The sequence below is a fragment of the Squalius cephalus genome, assembly GCF_949319135.1.
Source record: "Squalius cephalus genome assembly, chromosome: 21".
NCBI classification, from domain to species: Eukaryota; Metazoa; Chordata; class Actinopteri; order Cypriniformes; family Leuciscidae; genus Squalius; species Squalius cephalus.
Window position 1 is genome coordinate 32,289,990 of NC_137142.1, and position 16,523 is coordinate 32,306,512.

Genomic DNA, 16,523 nt, shown 5'->3' on the forward strand with positions numbered 1-16,523 from the left:
AAAAGAGGAATTTCGTGCATGAACTTAATGTGCTACACTTAAAAAAAAAAAGTGATCAAACATCTGGACCTGTTCTGCATGTCCATGTGGTTTTCCAGGAGCAGACCACAGTATTGAAGTGTCCAGATCAGGCCGGGCCGGTTCAAACTCCCAATGCAGCCCCCAGCTTCCTCAGCACCCACCTGAGAAACGTGAACCGGCTGGACTCGCCCGCCTCGCCCCTGCACTGTCACGCTCTGCACAACCAGAGCCGAATTCCTGCCTCTCCGGCCCTGCACTCTCGGGTTCACTCGCCTAGCATTTCAAACATGGCTGCTCTCAGGTATGTCTACACACTACTCATGCTCTTTCTGTGCTATGTATATTGTACACAGTATATGTAAATTTTATGTAGGCAGTAGAAGATTTTTATGCAAAAATGATTCATATACACTGCTAGGGTGGTAAAAATGTATTATTTTGAATTTTTTTGCAGCAAGCATTCATTAAATTGATCAGAAGTGACAGTAAAGGCAAATTTATAATGTTACAAAAGATTTCAGTTAAATTCTGTTCTTTTGAACTGTTTATCAAAGAGAAAATTTATCACATTTTTCAGAAAAAGATTAAGCAGCAAAACTGTTTTTAGCATCGACAATAATAAGAAACGTTTCTTGAGCACCAAATCTGCATATTTGAAATATTGTAACATTTCACAATATCACTGTTTTTACTTAATTTTTTATCAAATAGATATGAGACTTTTTTCAAAAACAAAAAGTCATACCGACCACAAATTTTTAAATGGTAGTGTAAATATTAAATAGAGCTTGAGTGATCGAGTGGCATTCAAGCATAGTTCAGGCAGACCACTGATCGCTAAACAATATCAGCTGACGCTCAATCAACTATAGTATTTAAGCTCATTCAACGAATGCTTTACACCCACCTCCACCCCTTCACCTCCTAGCATCTTCATAATAGAGCAGTGGATTCTGTATAGAAACTCTATGTACATAATCATTGTATCTCCTTCTGTAGACATATGTTAAAAAACATTTGGTTATTAAAAGTTTTTGTGTCTCAAGGATGTATCTCAAGCTGTCTATTATGGCAGCTCGAGCACCTTAGAGCCTAAGCCTCTTGCCAAATCCAAAGATAGTCAATAAATTTCATTCTCAAAGTGGTCCTGACTGAAATATAAATTAATATAATAAAAGTTAAGAAAAAAATATGTAAAATGGGTAAATGTGCACATTTGTGTCTAAATGTGCTCTTTTGGTTTCTCTTTAATTTGACATCAGTCGGGCTCACTCCCCTGGCATCGCCGTGCCCTCTTTCTCTGGAACTCAGCGTTTCAACATGTCCTGCCACACCCCGTCCCCGCGTGGCCACAGCATCCTGGCCTCTCCCAACAGCACCCTGAACGACACAGCCCTGCTGCCCGAGATGGAGCCCATTCTACCAGACCTCTGCATCGAGCAGCTGTGGACAGAAACCAGCGCTATCTCCAGGTCCGCTGAGTTTTGTCATGCCGTGTTTATGAGCCGAGAGCATGAAGTTACTGTTGATGTTTGTCCTGAAATCAGTGTTGTGTCCATGTTACAGGGAGAAAGGCTGCCAGGCCTCTAAAGTCTTCATCACCTCTGATCTGTGTGAGAACAGGTACCTGTGCTTCCTGGTCGAGTCCCACCAGCAGCTCAGGTGAATGTGTGTCTTATTTATTTATTTTGCTTCTACAATAATGGGAAAGACTGATTTGCTTTCTTATTATTTAACTATTTTAAAGCTCTAGTGTTTCTAATCTTAAGCTAAATGATCTGTCTTGTGTGCTACTTGCAGGTGTGTAAAATTTCTTGAGAGCAATGAAACTTCTCAACTGATATTTGCATCAGTAACTGTTATCACCGCAAAAGATGCCGCCCCTCTTGAGGTGAGTATTTTAATTAGAGGACTGGAGTCAAATAGTTGATCTACGAATGGGATGGTGCAATCTTGAGTTTTCCTACGGGAACAAACACATCACAATATTCCTCATTTAAATAATTCCCACTCAAGGCATACACAACAAAAAGGCGCGAGGCTGGGTTTAGTTGTGTTAGTGGTGTGTTGAAAATCAAGGTTATGGTAAGGGCGTGACATTTACCAAACACACTCGAAGTGGTTGGCATATCATAACACACTGGTCCAATCAGAGCACAAGGAAGGAGGGGCTTCATAGAAACAGGAACTAAACAGAGCGTTACTGACAGACTGGGAAGAGAGGAGCCGCAACAATGTAGGAGTAGTAGTATTTGAGTTTATTGACACATCAGTTTCACAGGCTATATCATTGCAAATGCAGATTATACATTAGAGAGAAAAAACAATTTGTTTGTTATAAAACAAAATGTTATAAATAAGATGCGTACAAAATAAGTCCTTAAAAGTTTGTCCTGATAATAATCTTTGTCTCATGACAAAAAAAATTTGGCAGACCAAAAGCATGTGTTTTATCTACTAGTTGGTGCTACAATATTTGCATGTTGGTGCTTCTTCACCCTTGTAAGTAAATGTCCATGGGTTAATCTGGTGTGGCCTATTGGACACCTTGTATGCACAACTTGGTCATGCCTGGATTTAAAGGAGTAAATGCATCTTCTTTCCATTACAGGATTTATTTCAAATAGTTTGTTAGTTTGACATTAAATCCCATTCTGTTTGCCATTTATCCAATATATATTTGTTAATTAGTGGCTCCAAATCAGAAGCTGGGGCTTGCTAATGTAAAATATGTGTTATGTATATAAGTATAACATTCAGGTATTAAAACCTATTCTAGTATACCTCAAAAACAAAATCAAATCTTTGAAAAAGGGCTTAATAGGCCCCATGTAATTGATCATTATCATAAACATACTGGTTTATTGCAGAAATAATGTTACCATTTATTGCACTTAATTTTTCTAGTTATTTACCTATAATGGCTAATGAATCAGAAATGTCGCATATTCAGAGAAAATAGCTTACTTCCACATTCTACAATAAGATGGATATATGTAATATGTAAAGCATTTTTCATCTTGGTGTGTCCTTGAAAGTTGCTAACTATTTTTATCTTCACTGTTCAAGTCGCAATGTAGCAAATTTTTCCATCTGTATTGTGACGTACATCTGTGTGAAATGGATTATCGAAAAACAAAAAATGTATGGTGGAGACTCTTCTATCCATCGGTTGTGTATTGGATTTTGAGATGTGGGCATTGCATTTAAAAATGGAGGCAGATCCAAATGCGATCTCTGTTGATTTCAAGAAAGTTCAAAAAGTGCAGAAATTCAAATTATGACATTTTAATTTAAATTGCGAGGTCACAAAAAAGTAACAAAACAAATGCATGGATGTATCATTCACAATAAGATTAATAATAAATTGAACTTGAAATGAACATCGTAACGAGTTTCGTAATACACTTTTCTGCTATTATTGTGCATAATTCATCTGTGCTATTTTTAAGTTAAGTTATTGAAAGTTAATCGTGTTTCCTGTTGGTTAATGTTAACTAATAGCTAAACGCCCACTTTTCGCCATCCAATAAATTGGAAAATCAATGTAAAATGGGTTGCAAATGCCATTTCTGTGTAGAGTCACATTTCGCCTAACTCATTGTGATCAGATCTTGCTGCTTCTCATGATGAATAATTTACAGTTTTTAAAAAAAAACAAACACTTAATGCCTGTAAATCTTGAATGTCAGTTGTAAGTGTCGTTGTCATTTTGCTGTTGTCATCAGGACCTAAATTTCCTCTTGTTCTTCATTTCTTGAAAGGACATTCATGCTATGCTGGTGCTCGAGGCCAATGGAAGTCTGGTGTTGTACACAGGAGTCACTCGGGTGAGGCTTGATTGCATCTGCGGTTTTCACCTCTGAAATGACATTATTAGTGGCCTGAATCATTTTTCCACTTTCAGCTCTTTTGTTCTGAGATGTCTGAGTCTGTGTCCCCACCATGCATAGTTCTCTTTTTTTATTAAAAAAGCCAAAGGCATCTGTGCATTACAATTTGCACTCAAAGCCTAGTGTTGAATCTAATACATCATCTCATTCCATCATGTTCCCCACCAATCACCAGAGATTTGAAAATTGGTTTCAGGTGAGTCACTCATATCTGGATGAGAGATTGTCATTAGTGCCGGAGAGAATGCAGTGATTCTTTGCAGAAACACAGGCATGTCTGTTTATACTGTTAGATTCATACAATTTATTAATGTCATTAAATGATGCTTACAGATGTATGCATGATTGATGTATAAAAAGCCTCTTTCTCTCCAGCACTGATGATAATGTGTGTTTCAGATGTGGATGACTCACATCTAACCAATTTTCTAGGTCTAGTTCTCTAGTGATTGGTTGAAAATATGATTGATCAAGGTGACCTATCTAACTGAATACAAAGGCTGTATCCAAATGCTATCCAATGTTATTCTTCTTATAGTTATATAGTATGTGATGGTGATTTGTCCTATAATGCATGCACGCACACACACACACACACACATTAATTTTTATTATATAGGACAGATCACCATCACATACTATATATTAAGACCAATAACACTGGATAGTGGGATGCAGCTTTTGTGTTGTGTTGAATGTCACCTTGATCAATACAATTTTCAGCCAATCACTAGAGAGCCAGACCTAGAAAATACTAGGTTTCAGGGTCTTTAGTATCTAGAGACACTTTTATCTTGCAGTAGCATGTCATTATACTTTCCATCACATGTGTCAAACACAAGGCCCGTGGGCTAAAACCGACCCGCCATCTCATTTCATGCGGCCCGGCAAGTTAATTTCTAAAGAAAAAACTTGACCGAATGTCTCAGTTAGTGCTGCCCAGTCAATCAGTTACCGCTTTTTTCTTGGGAGTAATAACCCTTCAAACATATCACACATGTATTCAGAACGTTCAGTGCACAACGTGACGTGACGAGGCGAACTGCTGAATTCATGACTGCTCTTGCTGAGGAAAGGCCCGTTCACACTAAGGACAATAACTATAATGATTGTAGAGTGCACACCACAACTATAACGATAATGGCACAAAGTCATTGGAATCAATTTCAAAATGATTTTTTCCAGCCAATCAGAATCCATCATGCTTTAAATGACTCGAGAATTTAAAGAGGCAGACCACAAAACTGCAGTGCGCTTATAATAAACAAAGATATTGTGCGCTGGAGTGGATGTTAATGTAGTTATAGTTATCTTTAATAGTTATCTTTCTTAAGAGACAGACGTGCTCAACACTTGTCAGAAATCACAACTCTTCGTTATATTCAATGACAAATGTAGTAGTAAAAACATTCATAGTTCGTAAAATAAAAATGTCTTTGGAAGCGACAAAAATCGAAAAAATAACCTTTCAAACATGCTTTTTTTTTAAATGTCAAACACACAAGTCTTTAATAAAAACAAAAGTCTGTTTTTTTTAACATAAACATATGGACTTTGTTTAATATCTAAAAAAGTTTACATTGGCAATTTTAGCAAGGCCCTGCAGTAAATAAAATGGTTTAAGCACAAACTTAATGTTTGTTACATAATGGCCCGGTTTCACAGACAGGGCTTAGACTAAGCCAGGATTAGACCATAGATCAATTAGGACATTTAAGTAATTTTTATAAACATGCTTAGAAAAAAACATTACCGATGTGCATCTTAAAACTAAAAAGGCACTGATATATTTTTAAGATCAGTCAGTGCAAGTTTATTTCAGTGGAAACAGCTCAGACTTACATTTTAGTCTAGGACTAGTCTTAAGCCCTGTCTGTGAAACCAGGGGATAATGTTTAAAGAAAATTGATAAATTAAGACAAAAATTAGAAGTATTTGTCCTTAATTTTCAGTCAGCCCTTTTTAAGGTACACACAAGCTGAGTTTGACACCTCTGCTTTATATACATAAACAGAATTATTATTCTCATTAGCTACAAAGTAATTCAGTTTTAAGCCTTTTGTAATACAAAACCGTGCAGTTTTTAAGCTAATAATCATGACTGTTTTACTTCCAGGTCAGCAAAGTGTTTGTCCCTGGCCTTCTGTCTCCTAGCTTCAGTGTGCAGAACCACCAGCCGCACTTAATCACTTCTCTGGAGAACATCAGCACCCCCGCCAGGGCCACAGTTCAGCATATGAGCCGACTGGAGGAGGTACTGCAATGTGCTTATTGAGGGAGTGTGTGCGTGTTATATTGTAGCCAATTAGTGACACACTAATTGAGTCATATATGTAAGACAAGACCACATTCTTAGAGAGGAATCTTGATATTATGTCCTAATGCTTAATGGCCGTCCACTTTGTTCTTACAAATGGATCAATATCAGGATTAAATCACAGTAATATGGCCCGCTCCATTATTTTTTGCTCTTAAACAACAAAAACAACTTGAGGCTGGTTTGATAATCTAATTTCGTGAAACAGAGATCAAGTAGCCTATATGATTGATAGAATGCTTAGTAAATTATTAATCATACCAAATGTAAGTGTATTTAATTTTAGACCATTTAATGTGAAGTATTACACCATTGATAAAAGCTTCTGCAAATGTCCCCTAAAGCACAAACAGCATTTTATTTTGTTCACTTCTAATCCCGAGAACTACAGATGTACTCAGGGCAGATGATGTACTTGTGTTGACAAACCAATTTCATTCACAGTTTGTTCCTTTTTATGATGGTAATTTACTACCAATAACGGTCAAGAAAGCAGTCACAAATACCTTTTTTAGTAATATTTTCAAAGCGTTTCATGCCTTTTTTTAATGATTAACAGTTTATTGGTTTTCAGAACATTTAAACACACACACAAATCCATCAGAAAATTAAGCAGTACACATACAACAAAATAGAATGAAAGGAAGACATAACACGACCATAGACAAAAACTATACTATAAATACATATTATAAAATTGTAAAAGAATTAAAAAAAGAAAAGAAAAGACAGTGATGCACTTGAGTTTGAGTTTGCCTATATGTAGGTACAGTATTCTATCAAAATGTATCCATCAGTCATGTTTTCTAGTTAAATGCTATGTTTATGAGCCAGAACGCCATTAAATGCCCAAAGTGTACGAATGATACTTCCCCCATTTCAAGTTATACTCCTCCACTTTATCAAGCAGCCTATAGGACAGTTGTTCAAGGGCAGCCAGCTGACCCAGAGCGGCACGCCACAAATCCAGTGCAGGTGCAGAGGGGGCTTTCCATTCTTTGACCAGAAGTTTCCGGCCTAGTTTCAAGCCTTTTTTGATAGGAAAGTGAATGTTAAAGTGCCCCCATTATGTTATTTTAAAGGTTCCTTATTTTGTTTTTGAGGCTTACATGCAGGTAAAAAAACACTTTAATTTTCTCATGATACACATTGCAGCATCACCGCTTTACTCTCAGTGTTTAAAACGGTTTGATATAGGTTTCAGTCTCTCTAAATCCCTCCCTTTTGAATTCGCAATCACGTGTACTCTGTGTATTTAGAGTGGTGGTACTGACTCTACATTTTACAAGATTAGATATTTGTCAATGACTCTCAGGATCTGTTGTGCACCAAATCCTCCACCATCGTCCTGTCAATCATCTCTCCTTACTAGCTTGACGAGATAAATGAAATCTGATGGATTGTAATGCATCCGATTACCGAAGCAAGCCTAAACATGTCCCTTTAGGGGCACATCCATATCCATTACCGTATCTGAATTTCAGCACTTGATACGCAGTGATATGAACAGTATGCAATGTTTTACTGTATCAATTGTGCATGTCAAGTGGATTCACTGCACAGAAAACAGTGTCTTCTTGACATGTCAACAACACGAACCAAATTATTCCAAGCTTCAGCTACAACTACAGGGTTTGAGGGCGGGTCAAAGTAGACGTCGTACGCGGGCAGCCAATGAAAACCATAGACTGCCATTATGCAAATGTGTTAGGTTCGAGCAGGAAGACTGGAATTACTTTTTGCATTCACAAACAGCTGTATCACACACTGAATTAAAGGTAATATCTGAAAAAGCATGACAGGGGCACTTCAAATGGAAACAGGTGGCTATAGAAGGGATGGGCATGAACGTGCAAGACCTCGCATCCCTGTTTAATGGTGTGATGTTTTTGTGTTTTATTATCCGATTCCTCATCTCCTGCTGTAAGGTTGGCATGCCGTCCCCTGTGTTGGAGGTCCGCAGCACGACGCAGCACCACGAATCATCATGGCTGGAAGACTCTCCTTTCCAGCAGGCTGCACCTCATATCCACACCCTCCGAGACCCCGTCAGCAACAGAGTCACGCTGGTTAGTGCAGCCCGGCACCTCTAACCCCCTCTCTGCATTTGGTTTATTGATATTCCAGTCAAACAGAGTCATGCTCTTTTAGAGAGGGCTGTACAATTAGGGTGCGCTGATACTGATGGCTGAATATTTTAAGAATGGGTAATAATTGATATGATGGCTGGTATTATTAAGCTATAATTATTTTTCTCTTGTTCATGAAGCTGCAGTTTGCAATAGTTCATGCACGGTTTTAATTAAAACCAGACTTTAAAAGTCCCAACGAAACGGAAGTAGTGACAGATTTTTCTTCCGTATTGTGACGTACTTCTGAGTGTAATAGATTATCGAGAAGAAAAAATGTAGGGTGGACACATAGTTCTTTGCATCAGATTTTGATTTGAACTAAATGACTAAAGAAGTCAGTTTTGATATATTTAATATAAAATTAAACATATGCATGGATGAATTGTTAACAATTAGATCTATAACATGCATTTACAAAATATATAGGGTGAATTTTAATTTCATGCTGACTTTAGCACCTTTTAACAGACTGACACTTCAGTACTTTTGAAAACGTGTATAAGAAGACTTTGAAAATCAGTTCTTATGTGATATGTGTTTCCAATATCAGCTGATTCCGTCCAATCCTGATAATTAATTAATTAATTAATATATATTGGCCGACACTGATATAATTACCAATATATCTTGGATCTCTAATATACAGTGCACAATACATTTGTTTAGACACATTGTTTGCCGAATTAAAGGGATAGAATTTACACCCACAATTTTGGAAATTCTGTCATCATTTACTTACATTAATTTACCCTCAAGTTGTTTCAAACCTGTATGAGTTTCTATCTTGTGTTGAACACAAAATAAGATATTAAAGAATGTTGGTAATGATGGTAGCCACTGACTTCCATAGTAGGGAAAAAAAAAAACACTATGGAAGTCAATGGCTACCGTCAACTGTCAGGATACAAACATTCTTTAAAATATCATATTTTGTGTTCGACAGAAGAAAGAAACTCGTACAGGTTTGGAACAACATGAGGGTGAGTAAATGATTTAATTTTTGGTTGAACTGTCCCTTTAATTACAATTTAGCCTATGCATAATAGTGGACAATATATTTTATTCATTGATAACAAATGAGGTATGAGATTAGCACTTATTTATTTACACATTATTTACCCCAGATTCACAATATTGTCCGTATATTTTGGAAGGAACACTCTTCTGTTGTTCAGCAAAGTGGACACAGCTTTTGTCCGATGGCAGTAATCTCAAAATGCCCACATATGTTGCGGTGAATCGACCTGGCTCACTCCATATATCGCTGCCTGTACCATTGACGTAAATGTAGGAGCTGCATTCTAAATGCATTTTCAGAATGTCAGAGAGGGTCAAGATGCTTGTGTTTGTGCTGACCACTGCTGCTAAAGGCAGGAGCTGGTAATTGCTTTTGTCGTTCAGTGCCCGGCTGTAATTGAGGGACAGACATGTGCACCAGGAGCCCGTCACTGTTTTGACAAGACTCAATAAAGTCTGGTCCCCTGCAGTCAGCCCCTCTGTGTTGTCATTTCCCACTGAACGGCATGTCCTACTAGAAGAAATCCCCTCGCAGGCCTGTCAAAGCAATCTCGCCACAACCAACTTATGTGGGATGATATGCTTCAGAGAAAGGGGTTTAAAAATAGCCAGTCTAAGGTTTGTTTTCATCCAAGTCATTGTAGAATGCCTGCTGGAATTATTCTGCATGCAATTGTTCTTTTGTTTTCAATTTATTTTAGCAAAGGGAACAACAATAGCCTGCTTGCTTTTGAATAAATTCGACCAGATATAAATAGCAACGTGACGCCTTTAGGTTCGGACTCTATTTGATGATGTCTGCGGTTCAGTGTGTGCTGCTAATATCCGCCTCTCACTTTTCTTTTGTTCAGGAATTGAGCTCCGGTTCCATGTTAAGAATCACCATTCCTGAGGTGGCCACTTCAGAGCTGGGTAAGAGAGTACACTCGGATAAAAACTCGTCCAACAGTGTGATGCACTGCTTCAAATGCAGCACAGAGCTGAGTCACAAGCTGTTTGTGAGCTTGAAAAGGCACAACAAACCATCAAAACACTCATTTAAAAATAAAAAACTTTTTCTGCAATATATATTGTGATATGAGGAAAAACAGGACTGTTTACAAGATGACCTGAATAGCTATATTTGGAATTAATAATTCTAGAATGGGTGGGTGAATTTGTAGGGGAGTGCAGAATAAAAATAAAAAATAAAAAAAAATAATTAAAAAAATATTTGTACTGTTGCAGACATTTTTGGGTTTGCAAATCATGCATTTAGGGCAGAACGATTTGGGATTTTTTTTTATTTAAGTGTTCACACTTGGGTTTACCCTTTACAAAATGATTTTTACTTACAAAAATATTTTCAGTCAATATTTGGTAACACTTTACATTAAGGTTTAATTTGTTCACATTAGTTAGCTACATTAGTTGAATGAATGAACAATTAATCTATAGCATTTATTAATCTTATTTCACTCTCTTTTAAAACAAAATTTGTATCTGGTAAGATATGGTAAAATAATTATTAATCCCATAAGGGAAATTTTGCCAGACCACAAACATACACATAATTATTTCTATAAATAAACCTAAATAAGTATAAATGTCAAGTCAATAAATTCAATTAATATTATTTAATGCACTATAAACTAACATGAACAATCCATAAACTATTTTATTTATTTTAAGTAACATTAGCAAAGATATTAATAAATGCTTAAAAAAGATATTTCTCATAGTTAGTTCATGTTAGCTAATGCATTAACTAACATTAACAATGAGACCTTATTGTAAAGTGTTATTTTTGTAAAGAATATTTGGTCATGTCATATTCATTCATTTTAGACTATGATTAGATTATTTGAAATAATTATAATTTTTTTCTAGAAAAACTTTGTTAGTACATTTTTTATTTTCATATTTTTGTTAACAGTATAATTTAGTATTAAATTAAATTACCACCATGGTGCACAAAAACGTTTTTCCAGCCACACTCCTATGAGACCTATCAGTATTTTGTGTAGTTATTTTGTAGAACTCAGATCCTGATTTATATGGCATAAATGATGTGCTCAAGGATCTGCCACTAATGAACGCACTTGTGCTTTACTGCGAAGTAAAACTGTGAGTCATTCCTGCCACTTTCTACATTTAGACATGTGACCTTTACTAATGTGTTTGCTATAATTATTTCAGGAAGTATACATGATACATGCTTAGGGTCTGTTCATGTCATTAGAGCGGTTTGCTATTACTTTTTCTATTGACTTTTTACAATTATAATGTTCACCACCTAGAAACCACCCAAAGCATGCTAGCTTGACGGCGATGACTTTTAAATGGACAAATAGCGCTTGCATCCCAACTGCGGGAGCAGGTTTCCCGTGGCGGATTCATTTATTTATTTATTTTTCTTGGCCTTTCGTCTTAGACTGATTGCGTGTGACATCTACCCATCCAGCTTTCTTTACAATTTTCTCAATTAATGCCAGCTTCCTGTTAATAAGTGCTTTAGTTTGAAAGTGGTGGGCTTTGTACCACTAATAAAGTGACATTTTATTCAGGTCCATCCTGACCTTTTGGAGTTTGTTTGCTAATTAAGCTCTAGGCAAAGTCACTGAGAGTTTGGTGGTGTGACGCTGAACGATAACAAATAAAATGAAAGAAGTGGAAAATGCCATTTTAGATATCCCTAATTTATGTTTAGTTGGGAACAAAAAAACTACTTTTACTCATTTTGCTGGAATTGTATTTTAACCACTGAAGATTTCACTAGCACAAGCTTGTGGGACAAATTACAAGCTGAATTTAATACTTTGAAATAGGGGTTTGTTTAAATTACTAACCCAAATTACGAGGAGTAGTGATAGTCATGCATGTCTTGGCAAAACATGAAATTCTCTCACTAAGCTCATTTCCACCATGGAATAAAAAATTAAAAGGTAATTGCGTCTTTTTATTTCACAACCCTGACTTTGTTCATCATCTTTACAATTTTGAATGATCATCTCTCATTTCTGACTTTTTTCTCAGAATTGTGAGTTTATAGCACACAATTCTCTCTTTATTTCTTGCAATTTTGAGTTTGTCTCGTGCTTCTGACTGTTTTTCTCAGAATTAACAGAATATTAATTGAATTAGTGAATGATTTTGTCCATCAATATGAACACAAAATGGAATGTACATATTACCAAAACATTTCTTGAATGAAATATGCATTTCGTGATAAAGACAGTCGTTTCGTCCACATAATTAGGTGCACCTTAACAGAGTTAATAACCTGGAGAAAGAAAGTCAGCTACAAACTGGGAATTGCGTGTCAGAATTCTGAGAAAAAAGTCAGAATTGTGAGATATATACTCGTAATTGCGAGAAATAAAGTCAGAATTGCGATGTACACTCACTGGCCACTTTATTAGGTACACTCGGCTAGTACCGGTTGGACCCCCTTTTGCCTTCAGAACTGCCTTAATTCTTCGAGGCATCGATTTAACAAGGTGCTGGAAACATTCCTCAAAGGTTTTGGTCCATATTGACATGATCGCATCATGCACTTGCTGCAGATTTGTCGGATCTGAACTGTTGATATAAGGCAGGATGGATCCATGCTTTCATGATGTTACGCCAAATTCTGACCCGACTATCTGAATGTCGCAGCAGAAACCGAGACTCATCAAACCAGGCAATGTTTTCCCAATCTTCTATTGTCCAGTTTTGATGAGTTTGTGTGAATTGTAGCTTCAGTTTGCTGTTGTTATCTGACAGGAGTGTCACCGGTGTGTGCCTTCTTCTGCTGTAGCTCTTCTGCTTCAGTGTTTGACATGTTGAGCATTCAGAGACGCTCTTCTGCAGATCTCGGTTGTATCGAGTGCTTATTTGAGTTACTGTTGCCTTTCTATCAGCCGAACCAGTCTGGTCATTCTCCACTGAACTCCGGCATCAACAAGGCATTTTCTCCCACAGAACTGCCGCTCACTGGATATTTTCTCTTTTTCGGATCATTCTCTGTAAACTTTAGAGATGGTTGTGTGTAAATCCCAGTAGATCAGCAGTTTCTGAAACACTCAGAACAGCCCGTCTGGCACCAACAACCATGACACGCTCCAAGTCCCTTAAATCATCTTTCTTCCTCATTCTGTTGCTCAGTTTCAACTTCAGCACATCGTCTTGACCATGTCTACATGCCTAAATGCATTGAGCTGCTGCCATGTGATCGGCTGATAAGATATTTGCGTTATTGAGAAGTTAAACAAACGCACCTAATAAACTGGCCGGTGAGTGTATAAACTCAAAATTGCATGAAATAAAGTCAGAATTCTGAGATAAAAAGTTCCAAATGTTATGTAAAAATGGAAATGGGCTTTCATAGTTAAATATATGTTGAATATTCAAATCAAAAAAGCTATTTCCCGTCATTCCATGCCTTTGTGTATTTAACATTTTTAAAATTTCAGATTGTTTCCCCCCAAAATGTAGTATTAAGTATTAGTACATAGGGCTTATTATATCAAGGTTCAAAAAATGTCTTATCTTTCATTTCATTTCATCTTCCTACAGAAATCCAATCCAACCCAACCAAACCCCATGTATCCCTCCACCCTCAGATCTCTCTGTATCAGGTCTCGTAGCCCCCGTGTCACGCAGTCGAGCACTCTGGCAAACAGTCATCTATAAACCCCCTCAAGTGTAGTGTCCCTTGCTTCGCTCGGTTCCCCTGTGTTCTCCACCCCCTCGCTCAGATGTGTGTTCCAGCTCCGGCTGTGTCCTTTGAAGCGCCGGCCCCCTCCGTGTGCGCCCTTCAATAGAGCAACATTCATCTCCATTATCGTCACCTACACTTATTTTTGATGTATACACATGGGGGTGGGCGATATGACCTAAAAATGATGTTTAAATGTTATTTTTAATGTTAATCTAATATATATGGTATTAATTCATCAGAGATCTGTGGTGACAGCTGACTAAAAACATGCATTAGTGGTGTTTGCTCAAGCAAGCAAGCAAGCAAGCAACTTTATTTATATAGCACATTTTCAAACAACAGACATTGCCCCAAAGTGCTTTACAAAAATGAAAACATTAAAATCATATAACAAAGCAAACATAACTTATTCGAAAGCTAAAGAAAATAAATACGTTTTTAAATAAGACTTAAAAGTGGCAATTGATGGAGCTGACCTCATGTGGAATGGGAGACTATTCCAGAGTTTGGGACCTACCACAGAAAAAGCACAATCTCCTTTTGATTTTAAATGGCAACGAGGGACCTTTAAAAGCCGTTGGTCAGAGGACCTGAGAACTCTAGAAGGAGAGTAGGGAATAATAAGATCACCGATGTACTGCCTTGTAGACAAACAAGAGAACTTTAAAATCAATCCTGAATTTAACAGGAAGCCAATGTAAGGATTGCAGTACAGGGGTAATATGGTCTCTCTTTCTCACCCCCATTAAAAGCCTTGCTGCTGCATTTTGCACTAACTGTAAGCGGACTAGCATAGTCTGGGGAAGACCAATATATAGAGAATTACAATAATCAATCTTTGATGAAATAAAAGAGTGAACCACGATTTCCAAATCCTTACTGGATAGAAAATGCTTTATTTTAGCAACTGATCTCAGGTTAAAAAAGCTACCTTTAATAACGGCACCAATCTGTTTCTTAAAATTTAGTGATGAGTCCATAATTACCCCAAAACTCTTTACATGATCTTTATGGACAAAGAACCTAAATGATCAGGAACGGTAGGTGAGATGGGAGAACCTACAATCAAAACCTCAGTTTTACTCTCATGTAATTGGAGAAAGTTGCTAGAAAGCCAAAGTTTAATTATGCAAGCATCATTATAACAATTGGTTATTACACTTCTTACTTCGGTAAAACTTTACAATACGGTTCATTAGTTAACATTAGTTAACCACCTTAGTAGTTACTAGTTTATTTATTAATCTTAGTTGGTATTAATATCAAAGGTTGTATTTGTTAACATTAGTTAATGCACTGTGAAGTTGAACTAACATGAACAAAGATTAATAAATATTGTAACAAATGTATTGCTCATTGTTAGTTCATGTTAATACATACTTAAATAATGAACCTTATCGTAAAGTTTTACCACTTCCACATCCTTAAATAAAAGGTGTGTTGTGTTACTTACCAAGTGATTTTTGCCTGATGAATGATGAAATTAGTGAAACAATCATATTGACTCACAAGAGGCCTGCGGGGGTTTAAAAGACACTTAATATTCAGTAATATTATCGATTTGACTACACGATATTATCGGATGTAAACCAAACTTGAACTGTATTGAGCTGTATGATGATGACACTATATTGTCTTGTATAGAGCTGCTTTACAGCTGAGTCAAATTCATTTAATAATTGATTAACTTTTTTCAGGAGGCACTCAAGCCCTATCTAGAGACTAAAATATTACAGAAAGCTTACTTTTGTTATTAACGGCTGATCTTTCTTTCACTCCCACAGTCAAACGTTGCCTGCAGGCCGTCAGGTTTATTTTACCCAAGGACACTGCCATGAAAGTGCTGGTCAAGTGGTACAACAGTTACAACGCCCCTGGAGGTCCCAGCATGCACCTGGAGTGGAACCTGTTTGTTACATGCCTAATGACAATGATGGGTTACAACACAGAACGACTGACATGGACACGCAACGTGAGTGTGTCTTTGGTCTGACCTCTGTGTCTGTCTTTGCGTTTGATAACCTTGGGGAATTAGGTACCTGTTTTAGCACAAGAATTTAAATAAATGAAAACTTTACACGAGATTTACAATTTACTTAAAAGCACAATTTACTTAAACCCTTTTAAATGTACTTTTTTTGTGTTTTAAAATGATCATAGATAAACATTGTTTTTGAATCTATCAGGTAAGCACAGAAAACAATTTACTATACATGAAACATTATTTTCTACAAATTAAATGGTCATTATTGATATACCCATATATTGCCCAGTACAATCTGAATCTTTAAATATGATGTTTAAATATTTTTTTGTGATTTTTTTTTTTCTTTTCTTTTTTTGCATAAATGTTATGTAAAGTGTTTTGTAGATCTTATTTGCTTGCGTGCAGTTCATATAATTTTGTTTAAATAAATACATAAATAAAATTATTTATCTATCAAAACAAAATACTTTAT

The 16,523-nt window shown here is 36.6% G+C and overlaps 1 protein-coding gene across 2 annotated transcripts in view; it reads left to right on the forward strand.

Moving 5' to 3' along the window:
• Window positions 1-16,523, forward strand: part of anapc1 (anaphase promoting complex subunit 1) — a 72,134-nt gene that overhangs the window by 8,367 nt on the left and 47,244 nt on the right. For both annotated transcript variants that reach the window (XM_079854948.1, XM_079854949.1), the window contains exons 9-17: window positions 99-322; window positions 1,284-1,493; window positions 1,588-1,683; window positions 1,822-1,912; window positions 3,786-3,851; window positions 6,031-6,168; window positions 8,160-8,300; window positions 10,232-10,292; window positions 15,849-16,036. In XM_079854948.1, coding sequence (XP_079711074.1) covers window positions 99-322; window positions 1,284-1,493; window positions 1,588-1,683; window positions 1,822-1,912; window positions 3,786-3,851; window positions 6,031-6,168; window positions 8,160-8,300; window positions 10,232-10,292; window positions 15,849-16,036 — 1,215 coding nt within the window. The remainder of the gene's footprint in view (window positions 1-98; window positions 323-1,283; window positions 1,494-1,587; window positions 1,684-1,821; window positions 1,913-3,785; window positions 3,852-6,030; window positions 6,169-8,159; window positions 8,301-10,231; window positions 10,293-15,848; window positions 16,037-16,523) is intronic.